The sequence below is a fragment of the Schistocerca cancellata genome, chromosome 2 (genome assembly GCF_023864275.1).
Source record: "Schistocerca cancellata isolate TAMUIC-IGC-003103 chromosome 2, iqSchCanc2.1, whole genome shotgun sequence".
In the NCBI taxonomy this organism is placed as follows: Eukaryota; Metazoa; Arthropoda; class Insecta; order Orthoptera; family Acrididae; genus Schistocerca; species Schistocerca cancellata.
Genome location: NC_064627.1, coordinates 976,314,319 through 976,335,048, shown reverse-complemented (window position 1 = coordinate 976,335,048; position 20,730 = coordinate 976,314,319). Strand labels below are relative to the sequence as shown.

The 20,730-nt window shown below is 44.0% G+C and overlaps 1 protein-coding gene across 2 annotated transcripts in view; it reads right to left on the bottom strand.

Annotated features, from left to right (window-relative positions):
* Positions 1-20,730, bottom strand: part of LOC126162955 (katanin p80 WD40 repeat-containing subunit B1-like) — a 132,314-nt gene that overhangs the window by 96,672 nt on the left and 14,912 nt on the right. For both annotated transcript variants that reach the window (XM_049919790.1, XM_049919789.1), the window contains exons 5-7: positions 19,702-19,889; positions 4,849-5,166; positions 2,486-2,610 (exon numbers count right to left, since the gene is read on the bottom strand). In XM_049919790.1, coding sequence (XP_049775747.1) covers positions 2,486-2,610; positions 4,849-5,166; positions 19,702-19,889 — 631 coding nt within the window. The remainder of the gene's footprint in view (positions 1-2,485; positions 2,611-4,848; positions 5,167-19,701; positions 19,890-20,730) is intronic.

The window sequence follows — 20,730 nt, the reverse complement described above, 5'->3', positions numbered from 1 at the left end:
GAATAGGTGCCATGCATAGTACTACAGTGGGTGGGAGAGCCATCATTGAGGAGACACAGATCAAGATTGGAATGAAGCTGCTCAATAAATAGGCCCCTGCCAGACAAAGTGTCTTCCACTACCCACTGAAATCCCAAAGTATGAGAAAAGAGGCATAGTATTAAGATGACCATTTCAAAGTAAGTGCCTTGCCCAGGGCTACACACGGGAATTGGCTCACTGATGACATCTGTATACACCAACATATGGAACTCACCAGATACAGTACAGTTCCAACAAAATACACAAAGAGTTGCACAACGGTTAGCAATGAAATGCATTTCTTGGATAGCAACACTGATCACAGAACAGGACATTAGTAGTTGTAATTCTGGCAGGTGACAGTAATATCCATCGCATTTCCACAGAATCACGTTATGGGTGTCCTGGTCAAGCACGAAAGGGCCAAGACGATGGATCACACCCCAGGATCACTGTCTGTCACCAGGGCTGGGCGGGAGGAGGGACCAACATTGATGAACATAGGTTCAGTGTCCAATGGTGTTGAAGTATTTGGTGCCTCGGTGGTGCTGGAGGACTTGGTGCATCCAGGATCACCAGAGGAGCCTTCTCCTGACGTTTCTCCTTTTCCACTTTATCGTACTTTAGTGTGTCAGGAGTACACTGTGGGGGTATGAATTGAAGGAGAGCACACAGCCTTTGGACCCAGAGTTGTGGCTTTTTCAGTCACTGGCTGGTGTCAGGCCACTGGGCTGTTAATTTCTGGGAAGAGGATCCCCTAAACAAAATCCTATCATCAATAGATGCTGGAGGAGGAGGAAGCTCTCTGGTTGGGAGCAGGGAGTCGAGTTGCCCCCCCCCCCCCCCACACCCTCCAAAGATGATGCTGTAGGAACCACAAGATAGTAGAGAGACAGACACTGAGCAAACTGAGGAAGTAAATATTCAAGATACTGTCGTCAATGACATGGGCACAGAATTAGAAAAAGTCATTACCACTGTGGTAGGATACAAGCAATATTGCTTCTTCAGAACTTCAAAATATGAGAAGGAATCAGATACCGTAAAATCATGGATTTTGCATTCCTTAATTAGATTAGCACCTTCTGGGGATTGGGGAGGCTGTTCATTTCCAAAACTGACACAGAAAGTTATTAGCTTATTTGGTGACCTCTCATGAAGTCGCCCACTAAAGTCTCCACAAATCTGGTTGTTTACCAGGAAGACATTTCCCTGAACTGTTGGTATTTTGAGCACTGCTTTGGGGGTGTGAAATGTAGGTTCACTTCATAATGGTAAACTATGACCTTTAACTTCTCCAGAAGCATATCCCACTCAAAAGTGAGGGTTAAGGCTCTGGTGTCAAGGTGGTTGTCTGGCAGGCTTGACGTACACAACATACAAAATGAACATCTCGCTTCCCCAAGTGCTCGTGAAGTTCGTTATCTGTTTGCAGCATTCAGTCCCAGTGTAAAATTAAACCTTGTGGGTTTTCAGGATCTTATGGGGATTTTTACAAGAATGTAACTCTCAGGACAGTTTTAATTTACTGAGACAAGAGATTTCTCCAAATACATTTTCAATATTCTCCATGAAGGACTGTGGCTTACTAGATATAAATGACCCCAGATCAATCTGGGTGCAAACAAAGAACTGAGGGAAACACGTTTATACAGTATGCTTGATTTTGCTTTCCTCCCACTGTGTGGTCAAGGAGGGAAAATTCTTAGCTTCATAATGGTCTACAATAAAGAATTCAGATATGCTGAAGAGATTACTGGAGCCTCACACCCATCAACTTATGACTTTGGCCTCTTCTTTGTACCTGATTCCACCATGATGTCATCTACTCTGAATGAGCCCCCCCCCCCCCCGCCCCCATGCCTGCCAACCAGCTATAGAGCTGGCCACCTCGCGTGATGACCACTGTCTTGAATCAAACTCAAATCTGGGGATCAAAAATGAGCTAACCGAAATAAATGTTGTAAAACAAAGTGGGAAAAGCCATAATCGATGTCCTACAGGCAAGCTACATTGTCAGTAGGGAATCTGTCCTAGACACTAAGTCTGAGAAAATATACAGCCTGAAAAGATTGCAGCACAGGAATGAAGGAGTACTGCAATGGCTTGGGGCTTCACGCTGCCACAAAGTACTCTAAAAATTATTGAGGGTACCTTGGGTGTTTTACTATGTATAAAATCCAGCCTTAATAAAATGTCACATTGTGTCATGTCATTCGTCCTTTATCAAAATTTTCCTTTGGACACAATCCTGATACAGCAAAATAGACTTGCATCTGTCCTTTACACTTATCTTGCTTTCTATTTTTTGAAGACAAGCTTCCTCATGTTGCTTATATAGTATTTAACTACTTCTTGAAACCAAATATCAACTTCAGTGAACTGTCATGACTTCTTTATATGACACATGTTAAAACTGGCTACAGAACTTAGAATGAGTAAAGAAACAGAAAATAAATCTTACGAGTTCGATTTGGTTGGAAAATATTTTCATAATCTGCCACATTCTTTATGTCTGCCAAAGAAGTTGCGTCCTCCTCTGGATCCGTGCCAGACCTGTCTGATTCTTCAATTGTTTTCACATCCAATCTGAAAAGCAATTTTTTTTACATGTAGTTATCCACTATTACATATTATTAACATGATGTTACACACCAGCACAAGGTATAACTGTACATATAGTGCAAATCAAGGAAAGCAATGGAACGAAGTGGCAATACACACTATAAAAAATTCCTTTACTTTTCACTATTTTATTATATGTCACTCAAGAATAATCTGAGGAAAAAAATGCCTAACTGCCCACTGTGTCACACTTTTCAGCTCCCTCCAGCTATTTTTAATTTGTGAGAAATATACCAACCCCATGCCGCTGTTAACCTTAACAGTGGCCACAGATGTCTTTTCTCCAATGAACAATTCCAAAAGGTAGTCAGAAATATTTGTTTGTTTGTTTGTAGACACATGTGTGCAGTTTTGATACACAATGAAATCCAAATGTCACACCAGTAGAGAAGCTAAAACAAAATAGCACATCCCATTCATAAAGTGCAATATCATGCAGTAATTCAGCACCATCAAAAATATTGCAGCTGTGTCAGGATAATCCAGATGAATTCTTCAGCCATCCATCTGGTTTGGGCTGATACCAATGCAATATTACTGCTGCTGCCTAAAACAAATTACTTCCCAAGACTCCACTTCATCAATGGGATGCACCATTTGTATCTATGGTAATGTGGTGCAGGGACTGCAGTGTGTACCAAGACTGCAGGCGGCACATAACTGGAGAGAAACAAGAAATTCATTACATTACTTAAGGTTTTTTTAAAATGATGATTACAACGTTATGACTACGCCTTGTGCCTCATTCCAGACTGATAACTAGAGAAGCTTTACATGAAGGAAGGAAATAGTCTGCCCTGAGCTTGTTAACAGAATCTTTTCATATTTTTCCTGTGCTGTTCAATGTGTCCACAGAGAATGATTCTAAAGAAAACCTCCAACACAATGGCTGTAGTGAGATTTAAACTTTTTCTGTTCACCTTTTCCTCACTGTACCCACCACGGATTGCTGAAGCATGCATATATAGGTTATGGTAGCTGAATGATTGTCAAATTGACTAGCTCCCAGCAAAAGGAACCCAAGGTGCACTGAACTCTAACCCACATAATACAGGTTGCGCTCTGTAAGGAACTCGCAATTTGGTAATATTAAGGAGTACAAGTGAAGCTAATAGAACTCTTCAGAGACAAGGGAAATGACACTCTGAGAGGGATGCGGGACTTCCAGAAATACAATCAGAGACTTTCTTTACAAAGTTAACTGTGGTAGAAGTGTGAAGCAGTGGTGCAAAAATCTTTTAACGAATTGCCGGAAAAATCTTATACCAAAACAGTCTTTACATCAGTCATTAACCATATTGCCATGAAAATCAGCTTATAAACGAAAGGCTGAGATGTAAATTCCATATCTTCAAACTGTTTTACAAATAACCTTGTTGTACTTCCTTATTTCAGTCACTGTATGAACAAAAACGTAAAAAATAAAGACAAGTGATTATATAAGTGTAGTAAGATGGCAAATTCAAGTTGTATGGTATGTGTGTTAAATTTTGCATTGGATACACAACAATATAGCACCTTTCCTAAGCAGTCCACGAATGATTACTGGGGCACAGAGGTGCCCATGCAGCTGACTATGAAGGAAATGCAATTGACAGGCTTGAACCTACTAAATACAATGGAAGCTTCAGAGCCCTACACAGCCGGATTACCTGCCTCCCCTCCCCCCCCCCCCCCACCACACACACACACACACACACACACACACACACACACACACACACACACACACACTTCCAGTTAAATATTCTCCATTCTTGCAAATGCTCCGCCCCTAATCTCTATCAGCCTCTGTCCTCCATCTGATTCTCTGATACTTCTCTCATTTGCACCACATTCTACCAACCTGCCCTTGCACCAGATGCACACTCCACATCTTATATCTTAACTCTAATCTACTTCACCAGTATATACCTTTCATTAACTCTCATTCTTTTCTACAACCTCCATCTACTTGAGTTGCAGTGCTGGGAGACAAAAGTGGCTTTGGAGATATAAAAGTGTATGTATGTGTGTTTTATGGCCCATATAATTGCTGTCATGTAACTGAAACTGTACACTAATGTACACAGAGTATAAAACAAACCACTACAAATACTTTTTATTACTGAAGCAAATTTAAACTACCACCCCATCAACAGGAAAGTATCTAATGGCACGCAATCAATAATGTATTGAAAACAACAAAATTTGTACACTCACCTTGCTTTTGCTACATTGAATGGTCGGTCTCTGCTAAAGCTCTTTCTCACAGTTTGGCCATGCACAAATGGAGAGTGGAATGCAGTGGGCTCACCTCCAAATGGTTGCACCTTACTGAGGTCTACAATATGTAGAATGACGTTTGTCATTTTAATTGATGCACCAATCAACTGGTTCTGGGCTAATGCTATATCCTGTATTTTCCCCCAAGGAATAGGAACAGTATCAAATATTTGTGTTGGCTCCCAACCATAAACTCTGAGTGACTCTTGTGAACCAGCAAACAGGCACTCTCCATTTTCACTAAAGGAAATACATCTGTAAAAGAAAGTAACAATGTCCTGAGACCACATCACCATATAATGAGAAACTGCAATTATATCTCTAAAACCAGTATACCTGTATACCACAAGCAAAATACAAATGATAACCATTTTCATTTCATTAATGCACCACAACTATTTGAAAGCAACTGATAAAAAAAGCCTGCCAAACAAACACACACACACACACACACACACACACACACACACACACACACACACACACACACTCTTCAGTAAAATGGAAATGACACTCACTTCTCCCAAAAAAGTAGCATCCACCATAAAATCCTTAAAATTCTATTCTAGTGGTTATGATAACATATCAATGAAGTTAATCAAAGTATCTTCATGTTCTGTCTTAAGTTATCTGTGTAATCAATCTCTGATCAGTGAAACATTTCCTGACTGGCTAAAATGTGCTGGAGTTAAGCCTCTTTACAGGAAGGGGGATAAAGAGATGCAGTCAAACTATCAACCAGTTTCACTTTTGCCGGCATTTTCAATAACATCTGAAAAGGTTGTGGTCAAGCATCTTCTTAAGCACCTGACCGAAAATAATATACTGTCCAAGCCACAGTTTGGGTTCCTTAAGGGTTCTGATATAGGGAAGGTTATTTACATGTACAGTAAGAATGTACTTCATTCATTAGCTAACAAACTGTGTCATTGCAAAATACCTGGAGTAAGCAATCAGACTTCATCTTATTACATGCAGTGTTCCTCAAGATTCCACCTAGGGTCCATTGCTTTTTCTTATGTGCATTAGTGACCTCTAGTCTGTTACAGTGCCAGATGCTAAGTTTGTTTTGTTTGCAGATGATACAAACATTGTAATAAATAGCAAATCAAGTACAGATTTAGATATGGCTGCTAATCAAATTTTCACAGGCATTAATAAATTGTTTAAAGCTAATCCACTGTCAATAAACATTGAAAAGACCCACTATTTGCTGCTCAGAACTTGTAAGAGATTTCCTTCACAGTGTGTGTAATACATGAAGACATGCAGACAGAAGAGGTCAACAGTTAAATTTCTGGGATTACAACCTGATAACAAATTCAGTTGGGAAGGGTATACCACAGATGTGCTTAAACGTGTTTGCAATGTGAATGATATCAGATGTAGGAGATATAAATATGAAAAAACTTGCATACTTTGCCTGGTTTCATTCTATTATGTCATTTGGGAGCATATTCTGGGGTAAATCATCAACCAGACAAAAGTTTTTAGAATGCAAAAGCTTGTAATAAGACTCATTTGTGGTGTAAAATCAAGAACATCATGTAGAAACCTATTCAAGGAACTGGTTATTCTAACCAATGGTTCTCAGTATATTTATCCCTTACTAATATTTGTTGTAAATAATGTGTGTTGATTTCCAACCAACAGCTCAACACCAAGTGTCAATGCAAGAAATAAGAACAATGTACATAATGACCTAAAATCACTTACCTTGGTCCAAAAATGGTTCCAATATTCAGGAACACACATTTTCAATAAATTGCCAGCAACTATTAAAAACTTGATTTCAGATAAAGCACAGTATAAACTGAGTTTGAAAGACTTTTTGGTAAGCAACTCCTCCTACTATATAGATGAATATCTTAACAGGAACTGTTAGATCAACTTTAAGTTTTGACACCACTTGAACTCAACAGTCAATTATTTTTTTTTTTTGTTTTGTTTTGGTTTTAGGGCGCAAAACTGCTATGGTCATTAGCGCCCGGTCCATGACTTAGGAAACAGGAAAAAACGGACAATGGAAACCAGCAGCAATGGGAACGAAAGTCATAAAATTGGAGAAACTAAAAGCAGAAGGAAGGCTTAAAAATCAACTACAGAAAGGGGTTGGTTGTCCCCAAAAAATGCTTCAAATGACTGACGTCATTTCACTGGCACTAATAAAATCGAGAACGCGATCGGCTGAGCACGTGTCATCTGCTAAAATCAACGATATATCAGGCGACAGCTGTAGACGGGAGCGTAACGGATTAATATAGGGGCACTCAATTACAAGGTGTCTTACAGTCCACAGCTGAGAGCAGTGGGGACAGAGTGGGGGAGGATCGCCGCTTAAAAGATGTCGATGGCTAAAAAGACAGTGCTCTATCCGGAGTCTAGTTAAAATTACCTCCTCCCGACGAAGCATTTGGGAGGAAGAGGTCCAAGCACAAGGAAGAGCTTTCATGTCCCGCAATTTATTATGGGGAAGTGTCGACCAGTGTGCGTGCCATAAAAGAATAACACTACAACATAAAACACTCCGTAGATCGGCGAAGGGAATCGATTGAATAGCTGGCCGAAGAAGAGAGACTGCAGCCTTGGCTGCTATATCGGCTGCCTCATTTCCACAGATACCAACGTGTCCCAGGAGCCAGAGGAACGCCACCGAGACGTCCCCCAGGTGGAGCAAGTGCAGACAGTCCTGAATCCAGTGGACCAGAGGGTGCACAGGGTAAAGAGCTTGGAGATTGAGGAGAGAGCTGAGAGAATCTGAGCAGATAAGGTACTGTATCCGCTGATGGTGGCGGATGTAGTGGACAGCCTGGAGAACAGCGTAAAGCTCCGCAGTATAAACCGAACACTGGTCAGGAAGCCAAAAGTGATTTGGGGTGTCGCCAACAATATAGGCACTCCCTACACCTAACAATGTTTTCGAGCCATTGGTGTAAATAAATGTGCCTTCCGTCATTCGTGCACATAGAGCAGCAAATGTCCGACGGTAAACAAGTGAAGGGGTACCATCCTTGGGAAATCTACAAAGGTCACGGAGCAGGCAGATCCGGGGACGGAGCCGAGCCGGTGCTGTACCCCAAGTTGTCAAGAAGGTTTTAGGAAAGCGGAAGGAAAGAGAATGGAGCAGTTGACGGAAGCGGACTCCCGGTGGTAGTAGCGAGGAGGGGCGGCCTGCATACCCTACATCATCCTTACGTTGCCAAAAATTAACACAAACGGTCTTACTGGGAGAAAAACGGAAGCCGGTTTCGATGCTCCAAGAGTGGAGGCGATCGAGACATCCTTGAAGACGTCGTTCAAGAAGGCTGGTCCGTTGAGAGCTGTAGTAGATCGCAAAATTGTCCACAAAGAGGGACACCGAGACATCAGGAAGGAAACAATCCATAATCGGATTTATGGCAATGGCAAACAGTACAACACTCAGCACGGAGCCCTGGGGTACCCCGTTTTCTTGGGAGAAAGTACGGGAGAGAGTAGTATTCACCCGCACCCTAAATGTGCGCTCTGCCACAAATTCGCGAAGGAAAAGGGGCAGCCGACCTCGAAAGCCCCAAGAGAACATTGTGCGGAGGATGCCTGTCCTCCAACAGGTATCGTATGCTCTCTCCAGATCAAAAAATATTGCTACTGTTTGGTGTTTCCGGAGAAAATTGTTCATGACATAAGTGGAGAGAGCAACTAGATGGTCAACTGCAGAGTGATGCTTTCGGAATCCGCATTTGGCAGGTGTTAAATGACTGCGGGACTCCATCCATCAAGCTAAACAGCAATTCACCATATGCTCCAAAACCTTACATACACTACTCGTGAGAGAAATGGGGCGATAGCTAGAGGGGAGATGTTTGTCCTTTCCAGGTTTTGGAACAGGAACAACGATAGCTTCCCACCATCGTCTGGGAAAAGTACTGTCGGTCCAAATTCGATTATAAAGGCGAAGGAGGTAACGCAGACTATGGGTTGATAAATGCAGCAACATTTGGACGTGGAATCCATCCGGTCCTGGGGCGGAGGAGCGAGAAGAAGAGACGCATGGAGAAAACAGTATTGTAGCTTTCGCGATTTTGAGAGGAGAAAGCAAGAGGTCGCACTTCCACTGCACGTTTCTTCGGGAGAAACGCTAGCGGGTAATTTGAAGAGCTCGAAATCTCAGCAAAGTGCTGACCCAATGAGTTAGAAATTGCAACGGGGTCCACTAATGTATCATGTGCTACAGTGAGCACAGAGACCGGGAGAAACTAGGCGCGCCTGAGAACCGTCGAAGCCGGCTCCAAACTTCCGAGGAGGGAGTGAAGGTGTTAAATGAGCTAATAAAGAACTTCCAGCTTGCCTTCTTGCTATCACGGATGACGCGACAGCATCGTGCACGGAACTGCTTATAGCGGATACAGTTGGCCAAAGTAGGATGGTGGCGGAAAACGCGAAGAGCACTTTGCCGCTCACGTATTGCGTCACGGCATGCCTCGTTCCACCAAGGAACTGGGGGGCACCGGGGCAATTCGGAGGTGTGTGGTATTGAACGTTCCGCAGCTGTAAGAATAACGTCGGTAATATGTGTGACCTCATCGTCGACGCTGGGAAAGTGACGGTCATTGAATGTCATGAGAGACGAAAAAAGTGTCCAATCGGCTTGGGCAAAGTTCCAGCGTCACGGGCGCATATATGGCAGTTGAGGCTGCAGTCTAAGGACACATGGAAAGTGGTCACTCGAGTGTGTATGATCAAGGGCGAACCAGTCGAAGTGCCGAGCTAGCAGAACAGTACCGACCGTAAGGTCCAAATGAGATAAATTTGTCGTGGAGGCAGACAAAAATGTAGGGACCCCAGTGTTGAGGCAAACTAGATCTGCTTGGTGGAAGACGTCTAGCAATAGTGAGCCACGTGGACAAGGATGTGGAGATCCCCAAAGCGGGTGGTGGGCATTGAAGTCCCCAACCAGCAAATAGGGTGGTGGAACCTGACCAAGAAGATGAAGGAGATCAGCTTGTGCCATTGGTGTGAACGACGGAATGTATACAGTACAAAGAGAAAAGGTATATCCAGAAAGGGAAAGACGGACAGCGACAGCTTGGAAGGAAGTGTTTAAGTGGATTGGGTGATAATGGAGAGTATCATGGAGAAGAATCGTGAGTCCTCCATGGGCTGGAGTGCCTTCAACAGAGGGGAGATCAAATAGGGCAGACTGAAAATGGGGGAGAACAAAGCGGTCATGGGGACGCAGCTTTGTTTCCTGAAGACAGAAGATGACCGGCGAGTAGGATCGTAAGAGGATCGACAATTCATCCCGATTGGCTCGAAGGCCGCGGATATTCCAGTGGATAATGGACATAGGGTGAACAGAAAATGGAGGAATGTGACCAAGGTTGCCGTCAACTCAACGACTGCTCAGAGCTTGCAACCGACAGCATGGAATGGCATTCAGCCGATGGCAGAAGATCCTGATCCATAGGTTGTTCAGGAGCAGCTCCCACCAACAGCGATCGGCCGGTGGATCGGCCGCCAGCAGTGCGCCTCGGCGACACAGAAGACGGCCGAGGGCGATTTCCGCCAGGTGGTGCTATAGATGGGACACGCCTTGGCGGAGAAGGAGATTAACTGGGTTTCTTAGTAGCCTTCTTGGAAGTATGATGTTTAGATGAAGGACGAACCGATGGTTGTGAAGTTTAGGTACGTAAAAAATATTCACGAGTATGCTCTTTTTTCGAAGTCTTGGTGTCTGACTTTTGGGCTCAAGATTTAGCAGAACCCGATGAAGGGTGAGCCATAGAGTGGGCAGGCGAAAGTGGTGAGGTTGAACGGGCGATCTTTGCGCTGGCCGATCGGACGACCGTGGCAGTAAAGGTGAGGTCACAAGTCCGCGTGGTCGCCTCCTTTGTTGGCCGAGGAGAGGCAAGGACAGTGCTGTATTTTCCTGTCTGAGGCATGGTGGGCTGTCGACTGGCGAATAATTTTCGAGCAGCAAAGGTCGACACCTTTTCCTTCACTCTGATTTCCTGGATGAGCTTTTCGTCCTTAAAAACGGGGCAATCTCGAGAGGAAGCAGCATGGTCACCCCTACAGCTGATGCAGCGAGGGGATGGAGGTGGACAAGCACCCTCATGGGCATCCTTGCCACACGTAACACATTTGGCCGGATTGGAACAGGATTGGCTGGTGTGATTGAACCGCTGACACCGATAGCAACGCGTAGGGCTTGGGACGTAAGGGCGAACAGAAATTATCTCATAGCCTGCTTTTATTTTCGATGGGAGTTGAACTTTGTCAAATGTCAAGAAGACAGTGCGGGTTGGAATGATGTTCGTGTCAACCCTTTTCATAACTCTATGAACAGCCATTACGCCCTGGTCGGACAGGTAGTGCTGAATTTCTTCGTCAGACAATCCATCGAGGGAGGGTGTATAAACGACTCCACGCGAGGAATTTAAAGTGCGGTGCGCTTCAACCCGGACCGGGAAGGTGTGGAGCAGTGAAGTACGCAGCAATTTTTGTGCCGGGAGGGCACTGACTGTTTCTAACAAAAAGGTGCCATTCCGTAATCTGGAACAAGACTTTACAGGACCTGCAATTGCGTCGACAACTTTCTGAATAATGAAAGGGTTGACCAAGGAGAAGTCGTGGCCTTCGTCAGACCAAGAAACAACAAGGAACTGTGGCAACGATGGAAGAACTGTCTGTGGCTGAGACTCTGTGAACTTACGCTTGTGAGCAGACATAGTGGAAGGTGAGGAAACCATTGCGGAAGAATCCCCCATGATTACCGGCGTCTCCGATGGTGTGCTCCTCCCTTGTGGGGGCCCTCTCTGAGGGCACTCCCGCCTTAGGTGATTGTTCACACATCAGGTCACACCTCCTGACAAACGGACGGAGGGACCAATCGGCATTTTCGGAAGGTATCAGCTCGGGTAATCACCCCTCCCTGGGCCTGGCCGTTACCAGGGGGTACGTACGTGTCCTACCTGTCTACCCGGGGCGGGGAATTACGCGTCACCGGCTACACACAAAATGCGTGTGTAGGCCTTCAGACACGCACAGGGAGGAAGAAAGAGAAAGGGAAAAACAAAGAAAGGGAAAGGAAAGAAGAGAGGTCTCAAACGCCGCAGCGGAGAAAAGGGTAAAGAGAAGAGGTAAGGAAAAGAGAAGGACAAAGGAAGGATGAAGACATACAAGCAGAGAAGGCGAAGAATGCGTTACATTTACGAGCATCCGTCTCCGGACATAGGCACAAACCATAAAAGAGTTGTGGACCCGCTGGGGTGTGCGTGTGCGTGTGTGTGTGCGCGCGCGCGTGTATACCTGTCCTTTTTTCCCCCTAAGCTAAGTCTTTCCGCTCCCGGGATTGGAATGACTCCTTACCCTCTCCCTTAAAACCCAAATCCTTTTGTCTTTCCCTCTCCTTCCCTCTTTCCTGACGAGGCAACCGTTGGTTGCGAAAGCTAGAATTTTGTGTGTATGTTGTGTTTGTTTGTGTGTCTACATTAAGAACATCTTCCAAAAATTTTTGGAAACAAGGTGGGCATGTCACAAAATCTTAATACTCCAACCGTATTTGTGTCAGTGTCACTTAAAATAGAGGGCAGACCTGCCAGCAAATCTGCCTCTGCCCTCTGACGCGAAAATAAAACACAGTCCAATAAAATGTGGCACACAGTTACCTGTACACCACAAGCACAGCATGTTGGAGGATCCTGTCACCAGAGCAAGAACCCCTACATCAGATGACTGTGGCCTATGCGAAGACAAGCAAGTAGGACCTCACCCCTTATTTGTGGCCGAAAGGAAACACACCAGGGCCATATAATGGGATTTAGTAGACACAGCTTATTACCAGTCACTTCCAGCCACTTTTCTACCCTATGACGCATGACTCTGTAGATCAACAGCGAGATGAGTACATGCAGGGAGATGGCACACTCAACTAACTGAGGATTAAGATTCACCCCCTTGGCTACTATATCTGTTCTTCCGTTTCCCACAATACCCACATGCCCTGGCACCCTGCAGGAGGACACCTCCTTCCACAGTCCTTGTAGCCAGAGGAAGACATCCAGGGAATCCTGAACTGCTTTATCAGCTGGATACAAGTTTTGCAGAGACTAGAGAGCACTCAGGGAGTTGGTACAGGCTAGGAATTTAGCAGGCATGGCACATCTCATCTGCTCCAGTGCCCTCAATACCATAGCTAGTTCAGCATCAAATACAGTGAACTCTGGAGGCAACAGAATCTTGAGGGCACAATTTGGGGAAAGTGACAGAAGAACCGATGGAGCTCCCCTGTTTAGACCCAGCCATGAAGACTACATCAGGGTTGCCACAAGTTTCCCCATACGAAATTCCCTGATTTCCAAACAAGTTTTAGAATTTTCTCCCTCACTAATTTTGAGATTTCAAGGGCAAGTAAAGACATAAGTTGACAAAAAAATGTAAGAACTTCCTTATTTCTCCCCTGTATAAGCAAAAAAGCTTAAGCATTAATGTCATTTTTTGTAATGAACTGTTTTTAGATGGAGAAAGCAAGCCAAATGGTATATGTGTTTCATTGAGACCACTGTGTGTGTGTGTTTTTTTTTTTTTTCCTTCAATAAAACGAAACACATTTGGTGACAAAAATAAGCATTTCCTTGGAGTCACAAGACAGTTTTAAAATATCTTCACTGATTTTAGAAACAGACTCAGAAAAAAGTAGGCCTCTTGAAAGAAATGTATAAGGCAGGGAAGAATTGTGTAAACAAACACTTTAGGTGACCACCAATAAAATGTTGGTTCTACTATGTTTGTTACTGTCGGTTATTAGTCACGGTGTGATTTTTGTTTCAAGTAACATATGAGTACATAGTATACGAACTGCCAGCAACTGCCACAATTTTCTTCTTACTGTCCATATGTTCTAATGTATAAATTATTTTTGGAGTGCCAAAATGTACTAGAGTGTATCAAATGTCTGTAAAATGCTGCACTGTACAATGGATTTGCAGTGAGACACTCACAATTCCTGAAATCCATCGGCCACGGCCTCTGGCCTGCCGAGCAGCACCACAGTCCTGGGTCCTTCAATAAACCACGAAAATCTGCTGCATTATGCTACAAACAAACAGACCCAGCCTGCAGGCAGATCAGTGAAACTATATCCGATGGACAGGCCTTGCACATTAGTGGGAAATGATGAGCTTCAGATTGGCAGGTCCAATTTGTTAGAGATAACCACAGAAATGGCCTGCAGTTTTGGCCCATCGTGGAAGTCCATTTGTGTGGCCACCTATTCACGTGTCACAGATACCATGTTGATGACATGAGACTGTGGTGATCAATCCATACAACAGATAATTTGTGCAAATATTCTGAGAATCAATACTAATGAGGATAGGTAGCAACTCACCATAAAGATGATCGCTGAGCTGCAGAAAGGCTCATAGGAAAGACAATCACACTCTCACAACTAAACTTTCTGTCATAGCCTTTGTCAGAAAATGAGAGCACACACACATTCACTCAGACACAATTCATGCACACATGACCACCATCTCTGGCTGCTGCATGAAGAATCTCTCAGAATGAGATCCAAACAAACCACTCCTCACACTTCCCTACCTCTCGTTGGCAGCTGCTAGGTTAGTGGCAATAAGTGGTGGCAGCACTGCCTGCGAGCTGAGGGGAGTGGTAGGAAGAGGAGAAGCAGTAAGATTGAGGGAGTAGGGAAGCAGTGCACATACTCAGCTGCGACCAGCCAGTGACAATACATGACATCTCAGTTAACAAACCATTTCATCTACTGAGACAAAAATGAGATTTTTCCAGTTTTTCTTTCTTTCTTTTTTTTTCAAATTTCCCTGATCTCACTGAAACATTTGAAATTCCTTGATATTCCATGAATTCCAGAACTTGAGGTAACGCTGTACATAGTTGTGGTGCTCATTTAAAATGTCTAAAAGTATCACATTAAAAACAGAAGCAATCCCTCCTGTGCTGCAATAAATCTAAAATTACTCCGTGATTCTGCAATAAACATGGCAGCAGTTGGTTGCAACCCCTGACTTGAGCCTGTACATGCTCCACAACAAGGGACTCCAGCATACATTTCACACAGATCCCAAATGGCATCATTGCACGTGGATGATTTGTAAAGTGACATTCCATAGCTGGACGAGTAACAGTACGGTATGCTGGGGAAGTGGAAGTAACAAGGAGCTGACAAACCTGATGAGCCACTAGAAGCTGCCGCCAGATGATAAGTGATGGCTCACCAGCCTCAGAACGGAGACTGTGTATGGGATTGGTCCTGTAAGTGGCCATAGACAGCCTGATCTGTCATGGTGGACAGTGTCAATGACTTTCAGGTACGAAGGCTCCACTGAACCGCACACTGTGCATCCACAGTTCAGCTGCGATCGAAAGAGAGCCCTGCAAAACTGGAACAGAGGTGTCCTCTCCACTCCAGTAGATCTGTGACTAACACACTTCAAAATGTTTGGTGCCTTCTGGGCTTTGGCCATCAGGTCCTTCAGGTGTGGTAACAATAGCTTGGAGTCAAAATTGAGGCCCAAAAACTAGTCTTTAAAAGGGAGAATGGTGTTCCACATACTCAAATCAGGTAAATTAAAAATACAACATGTACAATTAAAATGAACACATGAACACACACACACACAACACACACACACACACACACACAGTCTTTGCAGCCCACTCCTCCTCCATCCTTGTCAATGTATGTAGTAGCTGATGACGTGCTGTTGCAATACTGGGGGAAAAACAGATAACTCCAAAATCATCCACAAATAAGGAGCATTGTACTGGACTCCTTTATGTGGACATGATACTGCTGATGGATGTGGCATCAAGGGTAACACTTAAAACACTGTCCTGAGAAACACCATTCTCCTGCTCAAAAATATCCAACAGCACGTCACCAACTCGGTATCGAAAAAAGTGCTCTGATGGAAAGGACCAAATAATGATGGGGAGACAGCCACAGAAACCTCATTGGTAGAGCTGCCATAGAAAAAAGTGTCTCCAAGTAGTATTTCATGCCTTACTGATATCAAAAAATATACTTGCACAATGCTGTTTACACAGGAAAGCCTGATGAACAGCAGCCTCTAGCAAGATCAGGTTGTCGACAGTGGATCGAAGTCCGCCTCCGTAATGTAGCCATAGCATTAATGCCTACCACGCAGGGGGCCCCAAGTTCGATTCCCGGCAGAGGGCTGGGTGTCGCATGTCCATCATCATCATTGACTTGCACCTCACCGATGTGGCGTCCCGGCCAACAATGCCACACAATCATTTCATTTCATTTAGTGGTGAGAGAGGCTAAGGAGTTGCCTTGTCTCTAACATCCATACCAGATGACGGTTAACAATTCGCTCCAAGGTCTTTCCTCTACAGATCATTCACGCGATGCTATGGTAACTATTGGGTTATGTTCGCTCCTTGCCTGATTTAAGAAGAGGGCTCAAAATTACCTCTCTCCACGAGTTGGATAAGTTGCCTGTCAGCCTTACTGATTTAAAATATTGTAAGAAGATTTCCTTGGACACTGGTTTCAAGTTTTGCAGCAAGCAGTATCACATTTAGTCATGACTGCTGCATGCTGTATCACGAGCTGCAGACAGTGCCAAATCCAGCTCCTGCATGCAGAACGGGCAGTTAGACGACTCTGAATCAAGAGACCTGAAGTCCAACTCACCCCTTTCCATGGGGGCATGGTAAAGAAAGAATGCTGTGTCCCAGCTGGCAATGGCAGTAGTCAGTGCAAAAATGCTCTGCCATTGTCTGTGCAAAGTCTCCAAGTGTTGTTTGGAAGCACCCCTGATTCAACAATGCTGCTATAAGTAACCGACTGCCTTTATCAGATATCCTCCTGATGGCTTCCCATACTGTAGAAGAACAAGTGGAAAGGTTGACAGAGTCCAGGAACACTTGCCAAGACCTTTTCCTGCTCTCCCTGATGATGCGTCAAGTCTTTGCCATCACTAATCAAAAGGCACTATGGGACAGGTGGCCTTCCAGGATGTTGAGAAGACTGTGGGATGGAGAGGTCAGTGGCATGGTGAATTACTCATGTAATGTGTCCACCCACTCCTGGATGCTGTCACGGCACACAAACACAGCCAGCTGGTCAAACAGTATTCAGTTGGTTCTGCTGATCATCCATCCTGGCTGTGTGTTTTCAGTGAGAGTTACATTCAGTAGATGAATACCGAGTGGGAAGTGGTCACTGGAATGAAGGTCACCAGTGCCTTCTGCATCTTAACAGAGTCCATAAGGGCTGGAGAGAAGAAAGAGAGGTCAATGGCTGAGAATGTTCCAGTAACAGCACAGAAATGAGTGGAAGTGCCTGTGTTGAGGATGCATTGCTCATGAGACATCATGAGGCTCTCCTAAACCCAGCCCTGATAGCAAGTACAGGTCAAACCCCACAATATATGATGGGCAATGAAGTCTATCAGTTGAAGAAATGGTCAGGGGAGTTGTTCTGTAAGATTTGTTAGAGCCTCAGAGTCAACTGCATTGTGCGGAGGTAAATATAGTGAGCAGTGACCCCTCTGACACACACCCACCTCAACTGCAACTGTTTGCAGGTCAGCACAGAGGGGCAGAGCAGAGGAGTGGTGCATATTGTAGACAAACAGAACAACCCATCCCTTGGCCCTTTCCCCAGTCAGGTCCTCCTTGCAATAGAGTGGACAGGGGTGTCAGATGCTTTAATATGTGTTTCCTGCAAACACAAGCACAGGGGTGTTCCTGTGCAAACAGTTTCAGTTCCTCCTCATGCATTCTGAACCCATTAATGTACCACTGCAGTGTGAAAGCCATTTTAATGGTGAGGTTCTACTCTGTCTTTCCCCTTCCACTGTGGTGGTGAGACGGCAATAGAGGTAGTGGGAGGAAGGGGGGGGGGGGGGAGACTCGCTGGTTCCCCATGCAAACATCAACGTCCATACCACCTATAGTATGACCATCATCAGATAGCAACAAGGTTGCATGGTCTGATGGCTTCAGAGCGGATCGCTTTGGTGATTTGGCCTTCGTTCTCAGCTTGGATTTTGGGGACAGTGGCAAGGTTGAAATAAGAGAAACACTTTGGTGGATCTCTTCCGATGTCTACTGTGAGGACTTGCTATCTACACTGTTATTATATGCAGCAACTTTCAACGCTTCGGTGATAGTATGATTGGGCTGTGGGAGCAGCAACACAGGCTGTCAGCTGCATTTACAAGTGCAGATAGGTGTGCTCTGCTCAACAGTCATAGTCCGGGTGTTAACACCGACCTTCTGGAAGGTTGCTTCAAAGCTGAGGCAAAAGACTTAACAAGACTTGGTGGCTGCGTGAACTTAAATTCCTCCTTCATGTCAGAATACTTAACACGTTAGGTAACTTTAATTTCCTGAATCTTCTTTTCTCCAACGAAGACAGGATGGTCCCCGGTCCAAACTGCATGGGCCTCGGAGCAATTAACACACCTGGATGGGGCAGTGCTTTGAAAAACTTATTCATGTGCCGCACTGACACATGTAGCCCGATCGTTGCAACCCACATTGGTATGACCGAACCACTTGCACTTGAAGCAGCAAATTGGATTCGGACATAATGTCTAACCTTAACGCAGAAGAATCCTGCTGCAATGTACTCCAGCAACTTCAGCATGTCAGAATAAATTATGGTGACTTTTGGAGCTCACCATCAACCCTTTTCACAATATTTTGAATTTCAGTCACCCTTGCACTTTCCCATTCTTGTTGCTGTTCTTTTGTATCCATATCCATATGTCCCAGCATGTTACAACACCTTTAACGCCATTTAACCCAGTGTGCAGCTCACTACTGATGGGATTTTCTCCAAAGAGCTTGACATGCAACAGCTTCAGTACTCAGGGAGCCTTCATAGTCTCTAGCAGGAGAGAGTCATTCCACAGCCTCTTGATCAATTTGAGTTGCCCTGCAAGTCTCTCAAGAGCTATATGGACATAAAAGGGTGACGATTCCTCTAAAGAACTGTGCATGCATTTCATGAGAACAAAAACGTTATCTACCACAGGATGTGGCCTGTTACTATGATTACTGCTATTGATAGTCAGAGATAACCCAGGTGGCCTAGCCACATGAGGCCTCATCATTTTGGGTCTTAATATTGCCCAACAGCCCATCCAATCCACTTTTTAATACAGATTTTACCATGCTTGTGGTCCAGGCAGTTAAGCCGAGATACCCATTCCCTGGGGGGACACAACAATCCACCACCACACTGCATGGTGGTCGCTAAAGCATGTCCAGAAGTTATGGTACCAGAGGACTGGCGGCACTCATCAGTCCCCGGCTTAGGAAACCTGAGGTCACGAAGCAAATGAATGCTGGGCCCGTGAGGGCTCTTTGCTGAAGAAGGCTTTCGTCAAAAGCTGTAACATGTACAGTAGTTTCATTGTGTCAGTCTGCAACAATCTACAGTGAGTAGCAATATATTCTTTTCCTGATATTTTTGATCATTCAACCTGGCATTTTCAATGTTTGATTGTATCTTTATTTTATTAGCTTCATTTTGGAGCGCCTTTACTACACAAACTTAGTACAATTAAAGAACATTTGGAAATGTAATGCACTTCTTTGGTTGAAACAACTAGCCTCTCTATATGATCTTCTTTGGAGGTGGACAATTTGTGACTTAGTTAGGTGACATTAGTTTCCCCACAGAACTATTTGAAATTTAAAGAACTTTCCAAATGATCATTCTAGAAAATGTGCACACATTTACTTCAGAAGCAAAGAATGGTACATAAAAACACAGTGAATATCTCATACCTGATAGGAAAAATGTCTCTGTCAGATGTAGAAATAAGTTGAAACTTCTCTAGATCCCAAAAAGTAACAGTTCGATCTGCACTTCCTGCAGCTAACAAAAATTCATTCGGATGAAACTTGACTGCAGAAATAGATCCATTGTGCTCTGAGAACTGCTTTAGCAACCGTCCAGCTCGCAGGTCCCATAACTGTTAAAACAAATATCAGATATTAACAACAACACCAAATTAAAAATTATAAAATGTAACTCAGCATACATTACTTACTATTCATCACCAGATCAGACATACATTAAATTTTGTAGTTACCCCCTAAATTGCCTTACATAAGACTAGGCCCAGTTTTCATGCTGTAGTTTAAAAGCTACACATGAGAATGTAGCAAACAGGCTTTCTTTCATATTGTGAATCTTACTCTGTCCAATTTGTAAAACTGCTGACATCTAGTCCGATTTTTGGTCCAAATCCGCCTCAGTATTGACACTAACAACACAAACTGAAAACATAGTCAGACTTATATATAGACACAAATGTATCTGAGTAATGTTGTTGTTGTGGCATTCAGCTCCAATCCTCATTTGATGCAGCTCTCCACAGTAGACTAACCTGTGCAAGCCTAATCATCTCCACATAACTACTGCAATCCCCATATGTAAGAATCATTTCCCAACTTTTAAAAAAGGATGTAATGTACCCAACAAGTAAAGCAATTATTGGTCCAATTAAAATGAAAGAATGACTAAAAAAACACTGTAACATAAATTCTATTTCAATATGCTACACATTACTGTGACAAGCTGCAAAGTCATTTACATTCCCTATAAAACATGATGTCCCATACAAACGTTCCCAATGAATGAACAGTGTAGAGGTAAAAGCATTCATCACTCACTACCGAATGCACAATCTGGCTAAAGTGAACTTACGGTATTGGCATCTCTTGCACTTAGTCACCAATTCATTGATGTTTGTCATACCCAACCAGATGGTAGTATACAGTGGCCAATAAGAAGGTCCTGATCTAATGATT